The 23,498-nt window shown below is 36.0% G+C and overlaps 1 protein-coding gene and 1 long non-coding RNA gene across 10 annotated transcripts; one reads left to right on the top strand and one right to left on the bottom strand.

Annotated features, from left to right (window-relative positions):
- The first annotated feature begins 8,489 nt into the window (after positions 1-8,489).
- Positions 8,490-20,221, top strand: LOC132606377 (uncharacterized). Of its 9 annotated transcripts, none has more exons than XR_009569721.1 (7): positions 8,490-8,669; positions 9,025-10,652; positions 12,490-12,567; positions 13,984-14,158; positions 14,675-14,765; positions 16,571-17,246; positions 18,840-20,221. It is a non-coding gene; the product is annotated as an uncharacterized LOC132606377 (long non-coding RNA). The 9 variants fall into 9 exon arrangements; XR_009569718.1 differs by having other exon boundaries at positions 16,494-17,246; XR_009569717.1 differs by having other exon boundaries at positions 8,491-8,669; positions 16,564-17,246.
- Positions 20,222-21,043: 822 nt separating this feature from the next.
- Positions 21,044-22,263, bottom strand: LOC132605165 (uncharacterized). The gene is made up of 2 exons (XM_060318398.1): positions 21,696-22,263; positions 21,044-21,407 (listed from the first exon to the last, which is right to left on the bottom strand). Exons 1-2 carry the CDS (start codon positions 21,936-21,938, stop codon positions 21,312-21,314), a joined length of 339 nt encoding a protein of 112 aa, XP_060174381.1. The 5' UTR covers positions 21,939-22,263; the 3' UTR covers positions 21,044-21,311.
- Positions 22,264-23,498: the final 1,235 nt, after the last annotated feature.

Here is a 23,498-nt window from a genome sequence, read left to right as displayed (position 1 = left end):
CTAGATGTGAGGGCGAGTAACAGTCTCTGTATCACAATCTGCACTCAAAAGAATGTAGTAAGGTAGTATCAGTAAAAACACTATGTATCGGTAGATATCATAGGCCGACTAAGATTAGTATCGTGCATAATTTATAAATTAATAGAACAAACACTCCAGTAAACAGAAATGAATATCAATAAACCACAGCAAGTCAACCAAGGATAATCACAATTAAATCACCAAGATATTAAGAATCACAATCAATGAAAGCCACACGGAAATAAGTTTACCACAATAACCACACTCACTGTACACACATGCTAACTGATGTCATTGCTCAGTAGTCATGACCTGCAGGGGACCCATGGTGTCCATATACCACTCGTTCCGGATTCACACATCGGACCCGAGCACAAACTTCAGCTCCGGAACGAACCTCGGACACGGGACATATCAACATACCTCTCATTTTCGAAACTAACCTTGGACCACGAGCCCATAATCTAGGTCACATGTGTGCCTTTCCATACATCTTTACATAACAGTGTTTCTTACCTTCTCATTATCAATACTCAAATCATCATTTCATGTCACAATACCGTCGAGAAGATCATATTAGCTTCTCATCACAACACATCCACTGCAGATTTAACACGCAGGAATAGTGGCACCAAGCCTACATAATCACTCAATCATATTCACACAGGAGTTTAGCCACACAATACCATGCATGAAAACTAGACATGCTTTCTCCTAAAGAATTCACAAAACATACAATCAACTAACCAAAGTCTAACTCAAGTAGACCGTAACCTACCTCAATGTAAAGTTGGAACAACGTAAGTCACTCCGCTACAGCTTTTCCTTTCCTTAAAGCCACAGAACGCTCAAAGTCTAGAAATAGAAGGCTCAATGAGTCACAATTACCCAAATCACAAGTACCAATTTAAGAATACCCTTCCCTTTACCCCATTCCAAGGGGCGGATAGTTTTCTAGGTGTTAAGCAACCTATCAAGGGTCTTAGTAACCATTAATCAACAAATTGTAACAATAATATATCAACGTTTCCACTACAAGCAGATTTTATGGTCAAGTTACCATTTTTATAGAGCCCTAGGTCTCAATTCACTTAGTATATGGTCCTAAGGACTCAATTCATGATTAGGAGGAGTTAATCCAAGCCATTAGAGGATAAATAAGTGATAACTACCATAATCCATCAAGTTTAGACGGTTTATAAATTTCTAGGGTTTCTATTACAATGCCACCATTAAAGACCCACAAAGGGGATGACAACCATGAAGGAGAAACGGAATGATAGAAAGGGATTGATGAAACTTACCTCTTAAGAGTTTCTTGCCCTAGCTTGGAATTTCTCCCTAGGTGCTTGTGGGAAATTGTGTTGTTGTTTTATGAATAAAGAATGTGAGACTAAGTGTTTAAAACTCGGGTCACTGTTTTTCGACGACCGCTACAGCGGTCATTTCACCGCTGCAGCAATCCCGCTATAGCGTTCAAGTGACCGTTATAGCGGACCAAGAGGATCCGCTTCACCGCTATAGCGGTCTATCCACCACTAGAGCGGTACCGCCATAGCGGTCAACCTCCCGCCACAGCGGCCACCTAGAAAATGCATGGCCGCTGGTAGCGGTCCACTCGCCGCTATAGCGGCACCGCCGCAGCGGTACTCCCACCACCCCAGCGGTCCCATTTGGGCAGTAAGCTTGACTTTTGTCCAGTTTTTTCCCCCTATCACCCAACATTTCATCCAAAGCCCCAAAAACACAAAACAAACATGCACATATACATAACGACATCCTACGAATCCACCTATGGCCTCGGAATTCCCAACGGAGTTCTAATTTTCTACATCATCCCCCGACGGACTCCAGAGAATCAAGCAACAACCACAAACAAGTCAAATTTCAGCTCATAAGCTTACACGGTTGAGTTTCTACTGGCTGGTTTTACCCTTGGAAAGGTTCTATATGGTGGGGTGATCGTATATTTCCCATAACGACCCTAAGACTAGAAGGGTCATTACAGATTGTTAATCTACTAAATTTCGAGATGGCATTTATCAGTTTGCTTTATATATATGTACCAGATTAGTCGTGTAGTCTCCTAGATTTGTGCGGATCAATGGAAGTTAATCTCCATGAAAGCAACTCCCCTAAACAGGAATCAAGGGATCTGCAACATGCTCTAGATGCTATCGGAGAAGTAACTCTACGTGGTGAAGAGAAACAACCAGATGTATATCGGCGTACGATGGAAGAAGAAACAACCAGTTGTATATCAGCGTATAAGATGTTATGCGTAGATGTAGTATTTACTTAACATGTACTAAAGCTTGAGAAACAGGTTATGCATAGATGTACTATTTAATTAAGAGAGCGTATGACTGGACTTTGTATGCATTAACTGACTTAAAATCTTGTATTATGCTTTATTTAATAGTGATTGTTGTTGTTATAGTGCGATATATAATTGGGACGGGGTGACCGATGGTTGAAATCATTGAAGGTGTTATGAGTTGATATTAATGAAAATGAATTCTTGGGTGTAGATTGGAGCTTATGTTGGAACATATCATTGAGGCAAAATTAAGGTATCTCGAGTCTAATTCCTTATGAGATTTACCACAAACATCATGTCTTCGAATAATATTTTAAATGAGGTTTCACGTGTGCGGGGGCGTGTAATGCTTCATGTCTTGAGAATGAAAATCATTGGTATATAAATTGGTAAGTACAGATTTCAAAAATTATGTTTATATTCTTTTATGAATTTAAAGTGAATACTGTGAAGCACTTACGACATTAAAATATTGCATATGGTTATTTGAATATTAAATTGGCATGCCATAATTATGGACCACATCCACATGAGCCTAAGTATCATGTGTCGGCTAAAAGCCATGAATATATGTTATTCATCAAATTATTTCATGAATGAGATTATCAAAATTGATTTATTCCATGCTTTCGAGCTATGTTTGAAACAAAGATTGAGAATAAGCCGATGGATATGAAATGTGTATATGTTATAAATGTTTTTGGAGTTACTGTAGATGACTGAGACATATCTGATGAGAGATATGTTTCCCGACACTCACACGTGTTATTGTGGGTTTTGAGTAATGACGTTATAGACACATCAAAGATGTCGTTCTGGTATTTCTATCAGTTACCTCTTTCATTCTTTACGAAGTTAAAAAAGGACTTGCTATCATTCTCCATGTGGATTACATTGTAGTATTGTGTCTGAATGGTACTTATAGATTTAAAATAAAATGGTTTATATGTATGGTTAAGGTCTAAAAAGCCTAGAATGAATTTTTAAGGGTTTGTTGAAACTTATGAGAAATATTGAATTTTGAACTATGATTTCATATTCATGTTTTAACATGATGATCGTGTTGTATCATGTATGTTTTATAAACCTTGTCTCACCATTTGGTGTAGCTAGATTATGACACATATCAAACTCTTTTTACTGTGATTTTTCTATAGCAGATACATGTATTGAGGCGAGTAAAAGTGCGAGATATAGGACTTCTAATTCCTTTCGCACATTCATTTGGTTAGTTATAAAGTCCAAATGCATTGTTCAAATTTGAAGCTATAAAGAGATTCCATAGACATCGAGGCTGATTTTTATTTTGGCATGTGTATTTATATATAATGAGACATGTATCTTTTGAAATAATTTATGATGAGACCAAGAGAGGGCAAAACATTTGTTTCAAAAGTTTTAAGATCTTTTAATGATGTGATTCATAAGCGCGTACAATGTGTACTATCTAATATATGCATTAAGAGAGTTCGTTCAATCCAAGTTAATGACAAAAGGTGCCGATCACGATATCCTCCAAAATTGGGACGTGATAAAATTTGTATTAGAGCCCTAGATTCTGAGTGTGTCATAGGCAGTCTACCAAGCCGCGTCAGTAGAGTCCCTCTTATCGGTGAGTTGTTGGTTACACTTATATCGGGGAGACTAAGGATATTTAAGATGTCTCAGTTTTGTTCTACTCCAAATCACAAACTTGAGGTTGGAATAAGAAAGAAATTCTCAATAAGTCAGATTCCTGACGTGGTTAATACATATCGACTAACATAAGTATCAAATTCCAAGTAATGACACGGGCTTCTTGAAAAGTATCCCATGAGGTTCTAGTGAGTTGTTGGTTACACTTATATCGGGGAGACTAAGGATATTTAAGATGTCTCAATTTTCTTCTACTCCAAATCAAAAACTTGAGGTTGGAGTAAGAAAGAAATTTTCAATAAGTCAGATTCCTGACGTGGTTAATACATATCGACTAACATAAGTATCAAATTCCAAGTAATGACATGGGCTTCTTGAAAAGTATCCCATGAGGTTCTAGTTGGTGAGAAATTGAGAATAACGTTTCAATGATATGTAGTGCAGTCTTGAATACCTCATACGGGACGAAAATTATAAGAATGAGTGTCAATTACAAATGACACGTACGGATGTATATGGGGACAAGATACATAAACAACAGCTGGGTAAGATGAAATGATAAGGTATAGATATACGAAAAACATATACTCCATGGTTACAAGAGTAATATGAATTACCCCGAAGAGGTAAATTTGTTATGACATAATAATGATAAGCTTCGCATGCTATGTATGTCTTTTTGTGTTGCCATTAATAAACTTGGGGCAAGTGAAAATTACCACGTGTGTGTGTCCTAAGAGACTCTTAAGAGAGCGAAGAAGAGTTGTAAGAACTCATATTAAGTTAATCCTTACATCGTATGGATGATGAACGTGACAGTCAACGTATGAAGTTGAGAATAAGCTTCGAAAAACTGATAAATAGGTAATATGGTTGGTTTAAGGCTTAACTGATATAAAACAATAATGGTGCAGGTGAAGATGGAACAAAATGCATTATGATGCGCAACACAAATCTCAAGTATGTAATGGTTGTATTAAGGCCCAGGATGCCCTACATGATACATATAATTATATGAGTAATCGTATGTTTTCAAGTGCGATATATGTGATGATATATATGTATATGCATGGTATTCCTAAAAATGATATTATTCGGCAATGACCAACAAGATCACGATTATGAAAAGTGACATGATATAATAGTCTTAAGGGGCGAGATATCAAAGAAACTTAGCCGTGCGCAATAAATTTTACAAAAAGAGCATACAGGCAAAACAATATAATATTGGGAAAGTTCCCCAAGTAATTTCGTGAATATATATGATTTTAAAAGTTATGTATATATGAATGTATAATTGCCTAATGCACGTATGAAATGATTATAAAATTACACATAATATCAGAGTTCTACATAAATAATATGTGAAATTTTCTAGGAACTTCGCTCTTTTAAGTTTATTGGACCACGAGCTAATAAGTGATTTTAATATTATTTTTTCTCTAAAATATCAGAATCGGGTATATGAGACCTCCCCTATAGTATCATCACCGCAGTAGAGTTTAACCACCAAGTTCGGGATGGATTGGTGTGGTTCCTCTCTACGCCTAGGACACCAGAATATCGAACCATGAATGCAGAAAGGCATGAGAGAAAAACATATTGGCTAGTGATTGTGAAGCCCCAATTCTTGAATGGAGGGGACACCACCGAATGACTCTGTGTAATTTCGTATACTTCCACATATTACATCTCTATTTTCCCCCGGGAAATCTTTAGAATTCTATTATGATCTTATATTTTTTGAGTGTGAAAGTTAACTTACAAGTACATGATGTAGAACTATATATATATATATATATATATATATATATATATATATATATATATATATTTGACATTTAAATGAGTTAATAATAATGACAAGCTAAAAATCTTGAGTTAGAATTATATCACACTAGATTACTAGGTATTATGGTGAAAATGCAATGCTTTAATTAGCCAGGTTCACCAAAGATGGTACTGAGGTCGGGCAGAGAATAACCTAGGAGAACTGGTCAAATTCCAATTTTTTGCGCGGAGTGCCCTTCTTTTGGGCTGGTCTTTATATTTTGCCCCTCATTTATGTCTTCTTTAAATTTTGCCCTTGCCGCCTGTTTAATGAAAGTTTTTTAACAAAATTACCCTTACCCCATTAAAATCCTTTTTATTTCGTCATTTGCCCTTTTCTTTTCTTTTTTTGCTTCTTCTTTCCTCCTCTGTTTTGTGTTTGTCTCATCTGTTCTAAAACTTAGGTACGAATTTGGATCTTTTGCTCGTTTCAATATTTGTTTTTATGTTAAATTTTTATTTGTTGAATTGATATCCTTGTCTTCATCGTTTTTTATATTTAATTGATCATTTTTTATTTAAAATTATAGTGTTTTGTTATAGTGTCTGTATGATTTTTTGAACTTTAGTTTCATTCCCCATGTATATATTTTGGTTTTTTGAATGTCGTATTATGAATGTCGTAATATGTTTTAGTTGATTTTGATATGCGTTTTGGTTTTCTCTTTGTTGAATCATTGAAGTTTTGCCTGTGAGCAGCTGTTTTATGTTGTTGCTGCTGTTTTTATTTAATAATCTGGTTTTTGTGAAGAATGTGTTTGTCTGAGGCAACATATGTCGGGTCCGGCAGAGTTCTTGGTTTTTGAAACTGAAGTTATGCCGGTTCCGGCATAAAGTTATGCTTGTTCCGGCATAACTTCATGAATTAAGTTAATTTATGTGTGCTTGGTTTTTTGGTGTTGTCTTGTTAATAATTTTGGTTTTTATGCAATCTTATGTGTTTTTGGTGTTTTGTTAATAATGTTTTGTTTTGGTTATGAAAAATGAAAGTTTGCCTCTCACGGCATACTTTGTAATTTTGTAAACTGAAGTTATGCCGGTTCCGGCATAACTTCATGAATTAAGTTAATTTATGTGTGCTTGGTTTTTTGGTGTTGTCTTGTTAATAATTTTGGTTTTTATGCAATCTTATGTGTTTTTGGTGTTGTTTTGTTAATAATGTTTTTGTTTTGCTTATGAAAATGAAAGTTGTCTCTAACAGTATACTTTATTCTTTTGTAAAGTGAACTTCTGCCTCCTCCGGCATACTTTTCTAGTTCTTAACACTTGCGTAAATTTTTGTTTTGCTCATGAAAATAAAAGTTTGCCACTAACAGCATACTTTGTTCTTTTGTAACGTGAACTTCTGCCCCCTCCGGCAGACTTGTCTAATTCTTAACACTTGTGTACTTTTTTATTTTGCTTATGAAAATGAAAGTTGCCTCTAACAGCATACTTTGTTCTTTTGTAAAGTAAACTTTTGCCTCATCCCGCATACTTTTCTAGTTCTTAACACTTGTATACTTGATGTTTTGCTTATGAAAATAAAAGTTTGCCTCTAACAGCATAATTTGTTCTTTTGTAAAGTAAATTTCTGCCTCCTCCAGCAGACTTGTCTAAATCTTAACACTTGTGTACTTTTTTATTTTGCTTATGAAAATGAAAGTTGCCTCTAACAGCATACTTTGTTCTTTTGTAAAGTAAACTTCTGCCTCCTCCGGCATACTTTTCTAGTTCTTAACACTTGCGTAAATTTTTGTTTTGCTCATGAAAATAAAAGTTGCATCTAACAGCATACTTTGTTCTTTTGTAAAGTAAACTTCTGCCTCCTCCGACATACTTTTCTAGTTCTTAACATTTGTATACTTGATGTTTTGCTTATGAAAATGAAAGTTTGATTCTAGCGGCATACTTTGTTCTTTTGCAAGGTGAACTTCTGCCTCCTCCGGCATACTTGTTCAGAACTTTGCCTGATTATTTTTTGTCAACTGAAGTTACTATAATTTCAAGTCTAAGTCATTGAGCATTGTATACTAATCAAATGGAACGTATAAACTAATCAAAATCAGAACAAAGCAATAAATTTGATCAATTCTATGTTGTTGAGTAAAATTATGATTCGCAATGTTGAATCTCAACTGAATATCAGTTGTTTAGTTCATAGAAGATGATTTGTTGTTATTTTCAAATATTAACAAATCTAAACTTAATAAAGCATCAAATTGAGTTGAATTACGTTCAATTGAAACGCTATATATTATGTATTTATCTTTTCCGATGTTGTAGCAGCAAAATCAATGGAGATTTCTCCGGTGAAATGTTGGAATGAAGGAACGATTGAAAGGTTTGTTGTTGGAATGATGGATAGGTTTAATTGGATGTTTGGGGTTCGTTACAGACTTTCAGGTTTTTATATATGATGGGTAGGGATAGTAACGTCTTTTATTATTATTTTTTAGCTTAGAAGGGCAAATATTAAAGACCACGCATTACGGGGGCAAAAATTAAAGACCAACGCATTTGAAGGGCATTCGCGCGAATTGCCCGTCAAATTCAGGCGGTGGTCCTGTTTGTGAGCCCGCTAAGCCGAGGTGGCGTTAGGGACGTTTTTGGATTTATTCTGAGTTGGACAACCCCATCGCCAGGATTATTAACCTAGTAAAAGTTCCTCTGCAGTATCATCTTACCGTGCGATCCGTGCCGATTAATGGTATCATTATTAAATGACTTTTATGCATCAAAACAAAATTAGTAATTTCTCATACTAATACTTTGTTAGTAGGGTTTCCCATCATCATTTGGCCATTCTGAAGCACACATCTCCAAATTGTAGCATCTTTTGCAGTCCAAAAGCGATGGAAGTTCCAAAGAAATGACTGGACTTGTTGAGTACTTCCTGCCTTGCTTATCTGTCAATTGCATGCAAAAAAAGTAATTGGGATTAGCGCTTATCTGTTGTTGTTACACCTACATGGCCTTTGGTATTTGTCAAGAGTCTTTCTGCTTTTGTTAAAGATTTGTATATCCTTGTATGAATAAGTGTGAGTTCTAGTTTTGGAGAACCCTAGTTTGTGTTAGAAGACAAAATCACTTAATGAAATATGAATTGAGCAATTGGATACAAAGAATTCATATAGATAACCCCATCTAATGTGGAATTGAGGTATAATTCATATAGTCTGCAGATTACTTACTTCTGTGATTAACATTTGCTGGAATGCGGTCTTGTTGTTTTGTAGGTTTAAACGGATTATTGCAAGTCACTCACCTGGAAAACAAGGGACAACAGGTACATTCTAAGGGAAACAGGAAAGGGATTACTTAAAGAAGGAAAATTACGTATTAGCGCGCTGATAAAACATATGCTGATACATTATTCAGCCAGAAGACTTGTTTGACAGCGCTCAAGCTCAAGTGCCATTCGCTCGATCAAGCATCATAGCCTTATTTTCCAACTTCAGTTCTTGTTGCTTCGTATCTTCTACGCGGCGAACCTCAGACACTTGATTCTCTTGCTTCTCCAGTTCCAGAATTTGGGCCTGAATTTGTAACTTCTATCCTTTCAACTGCTGTAAGCGATGCATAATTTGTTGCTCATTCTGCAATGTTTCTGCCTCTTCATGGTTAGCAGAATCATAAATCTCCTTACGATCTGAATTAATGATAGATTACGGGGATGCACAAACCATATTGGAACCTCTTTCTTCCCCGATAGGCATATCCTGCACAACATATTCAGGCTCATACCTGTCCTTACGTTTGAGAGCGAACAACATAAAATGCTGGACTTCCAAATCATCTAGAATGAATAATCTATTTTGATTGTTGTATGAGCACATTTCTTGATAGAACAATTGTTTGCTACTTAAAAGCTTCTTCACTTCCTCTTGCACATCATGAATCAGGTCCATAATTTCCATAAGGGTAGGGTCAGCCACAACAGAACATGCAGTGTCTCTCCCAAGAATATCATTCAGTCTCTTGAACTATTTGTTCAGATCATTAAACTTATCCTCACACTGCTGAGGTGAGATACGATGACCTCTTTCAGCCATAGCGTTGGAAATAGCCCTCCATTTACCTTTCTTTTGGAATATCCCATTGGACCAAATATCTTCTTCGATGTAAGAAACAACAGTTATCAAAAACATAGCCAGCTCATCTGTCCATTTCATATGACTATATACAACTGGTTGTTTCTTCTTCCATCGTGTACGCCGATATACAACTGGTTGTTTCTTCTTCCATCGTGTACGCTGATATACAATTGGTTGTTTCTTCTTCCATCATGTACGCCAATATACAACTGGTTGTTTCTCTTCGCCACGTACATTGACTTCTCCAATAGCATCTACAGACAGCATTTGTTGGTTCATGTCTTGCATTTTGTTAAAACCAAAGGATGTTGCGGCTTCTAGAGCATGCTGCAGATTCCCTGATTCCTTTTTAGGGGAATTGCTTTCTTGGAGATTAACTTCCATTGATCCGCACAAATCTAGGAGCCCACAGGATTAATCTGGTACATATAAAGCAAGCTGATAAATGGCCCTTCGAAATTTAGTAGCTTAGCAATCTTAGTAACTCACGAACTTATTGTGGGTGCTCGTAGTTCCTTGAAATTCTTGCTGGAGAGAAATGCGTATTGCCCTATAGATGTAAATCAAGTTCTTGCTGACATTGGGGAGGGAGAAACTCTGTAACTTCAGAGTGTGATGTTAGAAGTAGAAACCAGCAACTTGAGTAGTAAAAAAAAGTCAACCACATCTACAGAAGTTGAGACTGGAAAAGAGTGCATGATGCTTGGAACCAGAAACGGATGCTCAATCCAAGTGTACGATCAACTGGCATTTTACCATTTTTGTTCCAGGTACATGTACCTACTTGATTTTTGTCATCCCTCTGTTTGTCTATTAATTTTTTATGAAGGCCTCCTGCGTATCACATAAGATCTTCTATGTTAAAATTTTTGTTTACCATCTCAAATTAAATAGCTGTGGTGCTTCACGCTTCTTTTGTTAGTTGAAATGCCTAAGGTAATGATGCAATAGGAAAAATTCTATTATTTGTATTGGATTCTTATCTACCTGTTTTTCCAGTTACATTTAATCTGATTGGTCTGCTAACACATACTAATAATTTCTTACGAGTAATCTGGTGTACTTCATGCCATTGACTGGATTATTATAAAGATATATTTGGAGCAAGTTTTGGGGAGATAATGGGAAAAATTTGACTTGTACTGATGTTTAAGTTCTACTTTAGATCTATTAGGAAATATATCTCCTCCACACACCATGTTGCAGTAGTGCATTGTGTCCCTGCACATTAACAAAGATAATGTCATGAAATGTCATATTATTACATGGTGATTCTGCAAATTGCCAGATTGTAAAGTTTTGATTCTGTTTCTAAGCAAGTGTGGCATAACTTTTACTTGTGAATTCCAATTTTCAAGTAAATGTTGATAAACCGTAATGATGACATATTTGCCCTGTTAGCAAGAAAAGAAGGAGCTGCTATTGATTGAGTCAGGAAAATGATAATCTTGAGCGGACCGTAGTAGGCCTTTGTTAAACTGAATGGAGACATGGTCCATTTCAAACTGAAGTCCACATTGCTGCTAATGGTATAAATTATAAATCTTAGCTTATCATTCAAACTAGAAGAGGGTAGAAACATTGAAAAACAATTCTTAAGCAGATCAAAGAGAGGAAAAAGAAGCTAAAAGAAGCATCCGACTCCAACTACTGTCCATGTACAATCCATACTAAATTTGACCAACTGCCCATCCTACCTCCTCTACGTTCTTTACAGCCCCTCTCCTAGGCACCCAGAGACGAGGAGGGGCGTAGTAATTGACGAAATGCTTTGGGGAGTTGAAAATAAGCATAGATCTGGAGATTCCCGAATAGGGAAACCCAACTGAAGTTTTTCCTCTTTGTACTGTTGTCATTTGTCCCATCACTTAATGTTGGAAGGAAAAGACATTAAAAGCTCCCATGATTAAAGTACCATAAGCAGGATTAGATAAAAGAAGCAAAATTTTTGTATGCATTTATGTAGTCTACTTTTAATGTAAAGGCTCTTTCCAGATCTGTCTTCAGAACAGGCAATTGAATCCTTCATCCATGAAGTAATTTTCGGGAAATAAAAGATCCTTTTGGATAACTTTGCATAATTGGAACAAGTATGTGATGATAGAGTTGCAATTTGCTTATGAATATATTGATAAAATTACAAGAGAAGTTGTAGAGCAATGGTGAATATGATAAACAGCTATACCGTGAAATAAGTTCATTTATTATCCTTTCTCTGTCCGGTGTTGGATTCATATATATTTGCATTTTGGGACAAAAACTTGGTTGACATGGAACAAACTCGGTTGACATGGAACCTAGACGTATCAGGCTGAAATCAAAGCAGCTATACGTGAACAATATCCTGGACACTGTGACAGCCGCAGGTATTCAGGTTAAAAGATCTCTTACTCTTCAAAATTTGACCTCATCCCTCTGTATGTTCATGTTTGATAAATGGCTTCCTTGAGATCGATACATATAACTTTCTGCCCCACAGTTGTGAAATGTGTTGAGTTACACAAGTTATAGTCTTCTTTATCTGACTTAATATCCTTCTTTTGTTTGGCTTAAACGTAATCTGACTAAGGGATATCTGACCTGTTGTCTTACTGGTGTTTCTCTCAGGATGTGTAGTTCGTGAAAGAAAACTAACACAAAATTCATAGGCACTTGCTGATCTTTTCACACGCTATAACTCTGGAGGTAAGACATCAAGTGTCTATTTAATAAGTGAGGAATTTTGGACTTCCTTTAGTTTCTTTTTCCTGTCATGGAAGATTTATATTATTTGGTGTTATCCACCATTTGTGCTACCTTAGTCCATATCAGTAACATGAGCTTTTGTTCGTAGCATGTAGCTGGAAACTTTCTGCTTAAAAAAAACATACGTTAGTTCGATGAAATGAATTCAGCGAAAACACTCTTCTATCAACAGTAGCCAAGGCCTAAAGCTCACGACAACAACCCTCTATCCAAATAGAAAATAAACACATAATGAATTCAGAGAGTTTCCAAAGTCTGATTCAAAGAAAGAATGAAAAAAAGCTATGACAGCCACTACAATAGTTACTATTCAATGATCCAACAAAAAGGTAGAATTTCTTTTTTTTTTTAATGACAAGGAACCCACAGCCGCTACCTGAATGCACACAGGGTAAACCTCGCTCTTGTGCAATAGCCCACAAACTACACAGAAGAGGTAACCCGCACTAAAGGTAGAATTTCTCCCTGGCAATTAACATGAAAATTTGATCCTGCATATTATAAAACCACAAAAGACTACAAAGGACAATGTTACCAGTTTCAAAAAAAAAAAAAAAAAAAAAAAATACAAAGGACAACTTTGATGCTCGGTTAAGAAATGATTGTAAAGATATTCGGCCTACCACAACTGATAAGATTTGACAGGACCAACTTAATTGAACTCATTGTTTTTAAGATTATGTACTCATGTTAGAGTTGTGTTATGACGCCAGTAGCTTCTACTACCATGTTATCCGTTTGATCTCATCAATGAATGACTTTAGTTTTATGTGAAAAGGTAGTTCTCTACATTGCATATTTTTCTTCCCTTATTTGATTTTTATGAGTTACTGCAACTTATCATTGTAAGTCGTTGGCTCATACTGTTCTGTTTCTTCTCATGAACATTCTTTTTATATTGATTAGTTTAATTTATGTTTTAAACAGAAAAAACGCAGCCGTAGATTTTCATTTCCTTCCACCCTCTGTTTGTTTCTTGGATTGGTCAATGACCCTTAACATGTTTCTTTTTAACTGTCTGTTTTAAAATGTAGTAGTTCATATATAATTGAAAGAAAATATGTTCTTGCTTTTATGTTACCTTAAAAAAAAAATATGTTCTTGCTTTTAAGCTAAAAGTGTATAAAAACCATCAAGAGTGTTGTGTATTCAATTGATGCTTTTGGAATCTCCTCTAACAAAAAGAAATACTTAATTCATAAAAACAATCTGAAAACCCAGTCATTCGACAACATCGACGAGAGATTTTTGAATCTTCTAGGTCGTGCTTTTACCTGCTTCGAATTACGCTTCTGAGGCTTTGACGTTGTCTCAAATTACGGACAAATTGAGATTTCAGATTTGTTGCTTTGCCAGAAATCTGATATTGCTGGCAATGCCATGGAGGGTACTTTCTTGGATTAAAGTGGTTGTCCGCAGACTTTACTTCCAGAAATTCGGTTTACTGTACAAATCTCTTCTAATGGTTCCTTAGATTCCAACTTCCCATCAAAGATATCTGTGCAGGTCTCTCAAGTTGTTCAGTGCATTAGTAAGTTTCAGAGTCTCTTCTTAGTTGTTATTCTTTTATCAAAGTTGGACATTGAATGAGTTCTTCCCATTTGATTAGCAATTTAGGACTATACATTTGTCAGTCTTAATGTGAGAAAGATCCACAAGTGTTCTTAGTGACCTTTATAGTTACTTCTGACACTGACTTTTAAATTAGTCTAAACTGCAATATGCGTCCATGCGTCATTATACTGCAGTAACTGCTGTGACCTATGAGTTCAACTTTTGTTTCCAGGTGGAATATTCCTTAAGTATTATATCTACTAACCTACTTTAGCATCTACGCTTTAATCTTTAAGTTTTATGGATACCGATATCTGCTGAATAGTTGGTATGCATCAAAATAGTACTACATAGTGCAGCTTGGTATCAAAAACAAAATATGATATGTAATTTCTTCAATACATACTTAGAATTTCATCACGCTTGATATGCGACTATATATATTTAAACAAAGAGCATCAAGGAAATTTATATTTGGTTCAATGATAAACAGGTGGAGGTTAAGTGGTCATTTAGTAACATGGTCGTGGGATACGCGATTTCAAGTCAAAGCTGCTAACAAGTAGGGTGCCTAAATAATTCAGGTACAAAAATTTGCAACGTTAATATTTTGGTTTTATATATCTGATGACCAATAAAGGCTGACTTATATCCCTCCCTCCGTCAATTTCAACGGCACTAACAGTGAAGAAATGCATATTTACAGTCAATTTTATTAGTATTTCTTTGCTAATTTCATGAAATTTGCAGAATCTGCAAGTTATTACATTTGCAGATTTTAAGCAGTAAGTAGTTATTACTTGCTTAATATAATCTTTCTGCTTCACCTGTATATAACACCAGAGGAAGTGTTTAATCTCCCATGTTTCCAATTCATTGGATATTCAGTAGTAAGAAAAATGTCATCTTACTTTTCAACAAAAAATAGACCAAGCCTGATTCTTATAATGCCTCATTAAATAGAGCCGAGATTATAATTTCATTGAGAATTCTTTTTTTTTTTTTTTTTTTTTTTTGGGTGTCAGTGTGCTTGGTCACAGATGTGAATTATAATTCATTACTCTAAAAGCATTTTGTTGTCCAGACTTATGTGATAAAAAAACAACATTTATAGAACCTGAGGATCCCAAGAACTTTATGTTGTACAAGACAATCAGATCAGTAATGTCTTTGCAATAATTACAGTGTTTCCTCACGATTCACTAACAACATCAGATTTTTGGAACTTCAGCCAAACAAAACGAGCAAAAGCAAATCATACAAAATTTAATTTTGCCAAGTTCTGGTGATTAATTACTTTAATTTCCTCATTGTGGCTCTGTACGTGTGTTGTAGTTTGATCATACTTTTTATTGTTATAGTTCATGAGTATGTTGTGGTTTTTCCAAAGAAACCCATGTATACTAACTGTTTTCGTTTTTGTTTCATATTGGCCATATCTGCCTTTGAGGTAAAAATTAATGTTGACGTTAGATAGTAATCAAAATAGAGATTCAGAGGCGGATTCAGGATTTGGAGGCTCCGAGTGCTATTTTCTCTAATCCAAATAGAAAAAATTTTGATCGATTACGTTGGTGTTCGGTTCGGGTTATAAGTTTTTTCCATTCATATTAGACAAAACGATAGAACAAAAATACATGATAATTACAACAACTTGGCCTAAAGAGTAGACCTTTGGATTAGAAAATTTATGATAATTTAACTTTTTATATTTAAACAAATAGCAAATAAGAAAGGGAAAAAGTCAAGAATTAATAAATATTAATTACTAAAAGCAAGTCACGAGGAATTAAGAAAATGAAAAAAGGAAAACAAAAAGGAAAGAGGCAACTGATATAAATGGATGGGTTCCTAAATTTGTGGAGTCAATTTGTAGAATTTACTGCATTTTGATGTGCTGTCTATAATGCAACAAGCCAAAAATGCAACTAAATGTGGTAAACAAGGCTCGAACCCTCGTCACCAGGGGGCAATTATCGCCCTTTGCCACTGGCACCATGAGGCCACTTGTTACTCCGGGTGGCAATCTATTTATTTATACGATTTCATATGTATATATACATAGCGTTTTCACCGAAGCTTGCGGGTGGCGTGGCATCCCTTCGGGCCTTAGTAGATCCACCCCTGCATAGATTCATTATGTTTCGGTTGTGCAGTTTCTTTTGCAGTTGTAACATTTTCAGAAATTTTTAAATCGCTGTAACTGTTCTATCAAAACATCTTTCTATTGGTATAAATCATAAATATGCCGTCGTTGTGTTTTCTTAGAGAACAATGCATAATGATTTGCACTGAAAAAATTTCTGGTCCAGGAACATATGACATGAGCATGTCCATTTATATTTTTTGGTTTAATAAGCTCTAGATTTCAATAATGAACAGGTCGCAGATGGAAATAAGGATTTCACGGTAACTTCAATGCTCAACAAATAAAGAAGCCGACGGTCAAGATGTTTCAGGAAACTGTTGGCGCTGATTTCTGGTCAGGTGCCACTCTTGCCGGATCCAGGGATAACCACAATCTCATATTTATAGAAAAACAAGATAAAGAAATCATTATAGATGAAAGGAACAAGCAGACAAGGACAGCACAATCAACACCTAAAACAACAACTCACAGAAAACAAAAAGGGACGTGGGAGTTGAAAAGGCTGTGTTTAATATGAAGTTTGGAAAACTGTATCGAAGGGACAGGGCAGGCAACAAAGTACACCTGTGAGATAATAACCAAAATTGCCATCTGCACTGTGCCGTTGAATTGCAGAGAGCTTATCAAATCACTTTTCATGAGTTGGAATTTTAACATTATTGCATACAGGAAACAAAAATGGGGAAGTGGAATACTGAAGACGTGAGACAGATTTGGCCTAATAGATGGCCGCCTACATAACAACACTGGATGCTGAAAGGAGAATTGGAGGAATGTCCATCTGTTTTGTGGAATGAAATTGGAAGATTGTATTAAGGTTACGCACTCACTGTCCATCTTATTGTTGATGGGCTTGCTGAAGAAAATTCTTCACTAATTGATCAAAATATAGACAAGACAGAAGAATCACTATCAGGTACCATAAATTATTATTGGTCTTCAACAATAATCAAGATGTTTTATATTTGCTTGCTAACATGGTCGATCCCATTCTATGTCCTGCATTTCTCATTTAGCTGTACATTTTCGGGTTGAATTAATCAAGTGTTACTAACTTATCTATTATTAGTTTAATGTAAACACCAGCGCAGGTAAATTTTTACCATCTTTGATTTCATAATTTTATTTTTTATACATTGCATAGAAAGCAAAATTACCATTCATTTAATATGCTCAAACAAATATCGAGAAATAAATAGGAGAAATAAAAGGAAAGAGAATAACAAATAAAGGCTACAACTAGGTCACATAAATCTCAGATGGAGCAGTTATTTTTCTAGCTGTTTACTTGATAATTCTCGTAAAGGGTGAAATTTACATTCTAAAGCTTGGCAAAAGCTGATTGTTGTGTGTTAGGACAATATTTTGTAAGTATTTTCTCTCTTATTCTAACCAAGCCCTTTTGTCAATTAGGTCATACAATCTGCATTAAGATTGATATTCTATGTGCTTATTTACCAGAACATTTTTATGGGGAGGGATAGAGGGGTGGGCCCATTATTCACCGAGTTTCAAACCATGCGCCAGCTTGCCCTCGAAGATTTCTTGGTTATAAAAAATATGACTGCAACGTTTCTATCTTATGGATCAACTAATCAAATGCAACATATATCCACTGGTTGTGAATTGTGTTAAAGAGTATCTTGTTTGATCCTTATTCTTAAAGAACTTAATCAAAGGTAATCGAAATCCCCGCGCATAGCGGAAGCTTAGTGCACTGGGCTACCGTTTTAATTAGTTTTAAGAAAATTTCCCAGAACACCTCACTTTCCATGTGACATTGTTTTGAATGCATATATAAATACCTAGTCCGAGGGACTGCATGTGTATAAAGTAACTTTTTCTTTCAAAATTAAGTATGCTGCCTATTTCAACTTGTAACCTAATTTATTAGGGAATTAGTCCGCCGAATTCCCCAAGCAAACTCTCCTAAAAACCACCTGTTTCTGTTGCCGTCATACATTTATCAGAAGCGACGACACTTGTTGCATACCTCAAATCTGTTGTAAGTTCTCTTCATTCTTGGGCGATCAAAAAAAGTGTTTCACGAAGTGCCCTGAGAGTACTCAACTCATAAGCCTCTTCCTTAGGAGTAATCAAGAACTTGTGTTTTAGGTTTCAGAAAGTTTGATTTATGTTGCGATTGATCTCATTTATTATATGGTAAGTCTATTTTTATTGATATGGCTGCATTTGGTAAAATGTGACTGAATCATCTATTCATTTCCTTTCTTGTTATTTATATCATAGCTAGGTTTTTCCATCGATTATCGTTTTCACTGATATAACTGTCAATTCCGCTTTATGGATGATATAGGTGTAAGATCTTTGTGTTACATGTCTATCTGCCTCAGTGCATAATCTAGCAGAATATATTTTGTATCTTTTGTATGTGTATCTCAATTGAATGAGTAAAATCATACTGGATTTGAAAGTTCCTGGGTTAATAAGATTTGCTAATATACTAAATTTTGAAATGGCATTTATCAGTTTGCTTCATATTTACCAGATTAATCCTGTCGGCTCCTAGATTTGTGCGGATCAATAGAAGATAATCTCCAATAAAGCAATTTCCCTAACCAGGAGTCAAGGTGTCTGCAACATCCTCTAGAAGTCACATCATCCTTTGGTTTTAGCAACATGGAAGACATGAACCAACAAGTGCTGCCTGTAGATGCTATCAGAGAAGTCACTGGACGTGGTGAAGAGAAACAACCAGTTGTATATCGGCATACACGATGGAAGAAGAAACAACCGGTTGTATATCAGCGTACATGATGGAAGAAGAAACAGCCAGTTGTATATCGGCATACACGATGGATGAAGAAACAACCAGTTGTATATAGTCATATGAAATGGACAGATGAGATGGTTAAGCTTTTGATAACTGTTGTTTCTTACATCGAAGAAGATATTTTGGTCCAATGGGATATTCCCAAAGAAAGGTAAATGGAGGGCTATTTCCGATGCTATGGCTGAAAGAGGTCATCGTGTCTCACCTCAGCAGTGTGAGTATAAGTTTAATGATCCGAACAAATAGTTCAAGAGACTGAATGATATTCTTGGGAGAGGCACTGCATGTTCTGTTGTGGCTGACCCTGCCCTTAAGGAAATTATGGACCTGACTCATGATATGCAGGAGGAAGTGTAGAAGCTTTTAAGTAGCAAGCAGTTATTCTATCAAGAAACGTGCTCATACAACAATCAAAAAAGATTAGTCCTTCCAGATGATTTGGATCTCCAACAATCTCTAATGTTGGCTCTCAAACATAAGGACAGGTATGAGCCTCAATACCCTGTGCAGGATATGCCTATCGGGGAAGAAATAGGTTTCAATTTAGTCTGTGCATCCCTGAACTCGATCATTAATTCAGATCCTAAGGAGATTCAAGATTCTACTAACCATGAAGAGGCAGAAATGTTGCAGAATGAGCAATAGATTATGCATTGTTTACTGCAATTTGAAGGAAAGAGGTTACAAATTCAGGCCCAAATTCTGGAACTGGAGAAGCAGAGAGTCAAGTGGATGAGGTTCCGCCGCAAAGAAGATACGGAGCTACAAGAACTGATGCTGGAAATAAGGCTATGATGCTTGATAACGAGCAAATGGCGCTTGAGCTCAAGCGCTGTGAAACAAGTCTTCTAGATGAATAATGTATCAGTATATGTTTTAGCAAGGCGCCAATACGCGGTCTGTAATTTTCGTTCTTTAAGTAAAGCCCTTTCCCGTTACCCTTAGAACGTACCTTTTGTCCCTTGTTTCCTGTTTTCTTTCTTTTGGTGTAAGACGTGCAAAATCGTAATTTGTACCTTGTGGTAGTTAATTTGTGGCACTTTATTGGGATGTTTGGTGCATGATATCTTTATTAATTATATTGTGTTTCTCGTTTCTACCTTTGCACATGGTATCTGAAACATTTCTGGAAATTCTAGGATCTCTTCTTAAAATTGTCCAGAAAGGGTGGCTGAAGTATCACAGGCTTTCCAGCTATCTGCCTGCGATGTTTGGCTTTTTGGTTCTTATCACTTTGAATGGTGCTTGTACCTAAATTGATGATTGTTCTTTTAATGCAGTTTTTTTTAGTTTTTCACCTTCCTAATCGTTCCTTTTTTTGCTATGTCATGCATGATTGAAACTTTGTAGTTCCTTCTTGAGAAATGTTGCTCATTATGGAGCCATATCTGTCTAGAATTCTCTATAAATATGTGAAAATTGTTTTCTTAATTACTTATGTTATGGAAGCCAACCAAATATTGGAAAATTGGAAAACACTTTTCAGGAGACGTTTTCCCAAACAGACCCTCCAAGGAAGTGGCAGAGGCGTGAGGGCTATTAGTTTCTAATTCTTGTTAACCCTTGAGGCCTTTTCTTATGAAGTAGGAAATGACAAAATGTTCATACTCATTCGAGCTCTTCTGTACGAAGACCGTCATCAAGATATGCAGGTAAAACTCATTAGGTTTTTGAATAGCTTGAAGATGGAGAAATTGATTATACAAGATCAGTTGAATGTATATATTTGCATTTTGATTATTATGAGAGAAGACCGGGCTAGCAGCAGGTTGGGGTGAGACGGATTTAAGCAAGATTCATTTTTCAAGAATTTGCACGGGGTGTATCCTGGTATGTATACGTTGGATAAACTACATTGGTAAAATATTTTGAGTGAACTGTGGTTTTGGCCCATGGAATCAGGAAATATTACAGATCAATGAGGGAAGAAAGATACTTGATGGCTTAAATGTACAGTGCTTGTGATTGCAAAGACAGTAACAAAATAATTCAACATATAAGATGAAGAGAACTCCAGTAAATATGAAAAAATATAGATATTTCTAAAACAATATCCACCAAAAAAGCAGGCACCTTTCCTTTTTCATTTCAACCACATTTGCCTCCAACAAAGAATGTAGCTACTTTTCTTTTACCATTGAAGATGAGCTTGAAAACCAACCACCTTTAGTTTGATTTGTTTTCTTGTTAAGAAGAGGCTTCGGATACCGGAAGCTCCTCGCCCTTTGGTTCTTTGGTGTCTGAGCTCTTCTCATCTTTAGCTGATTCCTTGGCTGCTTCACCCTGTTTCAAAGTGTATTCAATCAGTAACGCAAACATAAAATTAAACAAGTCTTGCAGTATATAGTACTGGACTTCGCATTTAAAGAGAAGGTATGACTGGACTTCGTATGCATTCACTGATTTAAAATCTTGTATTATGCTTTGTTTGATAGCGGTTGTTTTTGTTAAAGTGTGATATATAATTTGGACAGGGCGATCGATGGGACATATATGTTTGCAAGATTGTTCTTTGAATCTCAATTCCAATTCATTGATTATTTTCAATATTAAAGTTAGCCTTAAAGATACCTCATTGAGTAATGATCCGAGAGATTGGTGCTTGTCATCATCACCTTTCTCCTCGGCCACCTTCTCATCCTCCTTTGGCTTGGCATTCTCACCGCCTTCTGTCACCTCCACCACCTCAGGGGCGGTGGTGGTGGTTGTTGTAGTGGTTGTGGTGGTGGTTTCCTCCTCTTTCCGTTGCTCCGGTGGAGGGGCTGCCATTACCTCAGCCCTCATGCCCTTTGGTACACTTGCACAAGCCCCCATATTTTTTCTAACCTTAGCAAATAAGGTTTGAACCCTTCTCTCTCCCCTCTCACAAACTCAAATGTATGTTTGTGAGAGAAAGAAAGATGGAAAGAATGCCAAAGAGAGAAAGAAGATGACGTTCAAGTAATTTGGAAGGAAGTTATTTTTCCCTTTGATAGGGAATATATACATGGAATTGAAAAATAAACTTGCCTTCCTATTTTCCATCTCCAACACAGAAAATTTTAAGGGAAGTCAATGGTCTCAATAAAGGATCTCCATGTTAATTTGAATCATTTACTAAATCACATCACCTATGGCTTTCATTATGAGTTTGGACCCATCGTTTTCTTGACGGAAAATTAGGAGAAGTGTGCATATGGTTTTGCATGTATTCCTGGGTATTCTTCCATATTTCCTCCCTTGAAAATTAACTTCATCAATAGTCTTAAGAAAGGGCCTTGTTTTCTTTCTCCTCCACCTTTTATTATCTTAAATTTTTTGGCGAGTAGAGTTGTGGCTTTTATTCTCATAAAAGTTTTGGCGCAAAAACTTGTTGCTCCCAAACGCACACGCAAGTTTACGTGGTCGTACAAGTAATATAGACTGTTAAGTCCAGATATCGATCCCACAGAGACTTAGATTCTACTGTTAAACTAATTCAAATTCGAATGAAACTATTCAAGAAAGTGAAAATCAAGATTGTTTGTGGTACTAAACTAAAATTGAAAAGTAAACAATTTGTGATGGGTGTTTTTATGACTGGGACTACGTCGACAAAGATTGTAAGAAATTTCAGATGAGAGAAAGATCTAGGGTTATGGCGTTCGACAATCCAGATGATCTTCAGACAATTCCACCTATTTTATTTCTTGGGTTACTAGTTGACGGGTTAATTATGCTTTATGATATTCTCTCGAACTACTCACAAGCCTGTAGATATTACTTTAATGCCTATATCTCTATGGTCATTAGATGTAACAAGAACGCCTTTATTTTACCGTATTCAACTAAGTAGGGCTAAAGGGTATATCTCTATCCTCAGTAGCGAAACGATTAAATCGAACAAACTCTATTTATTCTTATTACGTACGTGAATTCCCTTTCTCAAGTTCAATCCACGCACCACAGATAGTGTCTAACTATTGGCCAGATAATCAAACAATTAAAACCAAGAATAAATAAGCAACCCACAATATGGAAAATCAATAGATAATAATCGTCATCCAATCAACTTTCAAGTATTTCGCCACAACCCTAGAACTAGGAGATTTAGCTACTCATGATTCGATCATAGACAAAAGAAGCCATGAATAAACTAGGGTTGAAAAAGATGAAAAATAAAATAACCTAGAGAGATAAAAGGGAGAACGGTGGCTTACAAATCCTTCAATAATCCCAGAATACTGTTCTCAGCTATAAAAACGTGTATATATAGGCTAGGGTAAAGATAATAAATAAGGAATCCAAATCCTAGTCTAATCGGGAAAACGTCCGCAGAGTCCCGCTTTCCTTCCGCATCGCGGAAGGATCGCGCAATGGTCTGCAGCTTCACGCCTTCTTCACGCGATGCGGATC

This window comes from Lycium barbarum, chromosome 8 (genome assembly GCF_019175385.1).
Source record: "Lycium barbarum isolate Lr01 chromosome 8, ASM1917538v2, whole genome shotgun sequence".
In the NCBI taxonomy this organism is placed as follows: Eukaryota; Viridiplantae; Streptophyta; class Magnoliopsida; order Solanales; family Solanaceae; genus Lycium; species Lycium barbarum.
This window is presented reverse-complemented; position numbering and strand designations above follow the sequence as displayed.

Excerpts from the sequence above, each read along its gene's own strand:
- LOC132605165 (XM_060318398.1), bottom strand. The coding sequence starts at position 21,938 with ATGGGGGCTTGTGCAAGTGTACCAAAGGGCATGAGGGCTGAGGTAATG. Across the intron at positions 21,408-21,695 it reads TCGGATCATTACTCAATGAG|GGTGAAGCAGCCAAGGAATC; the intron begins GTATCTTTAAGG and ends ACTTTGAAACAG.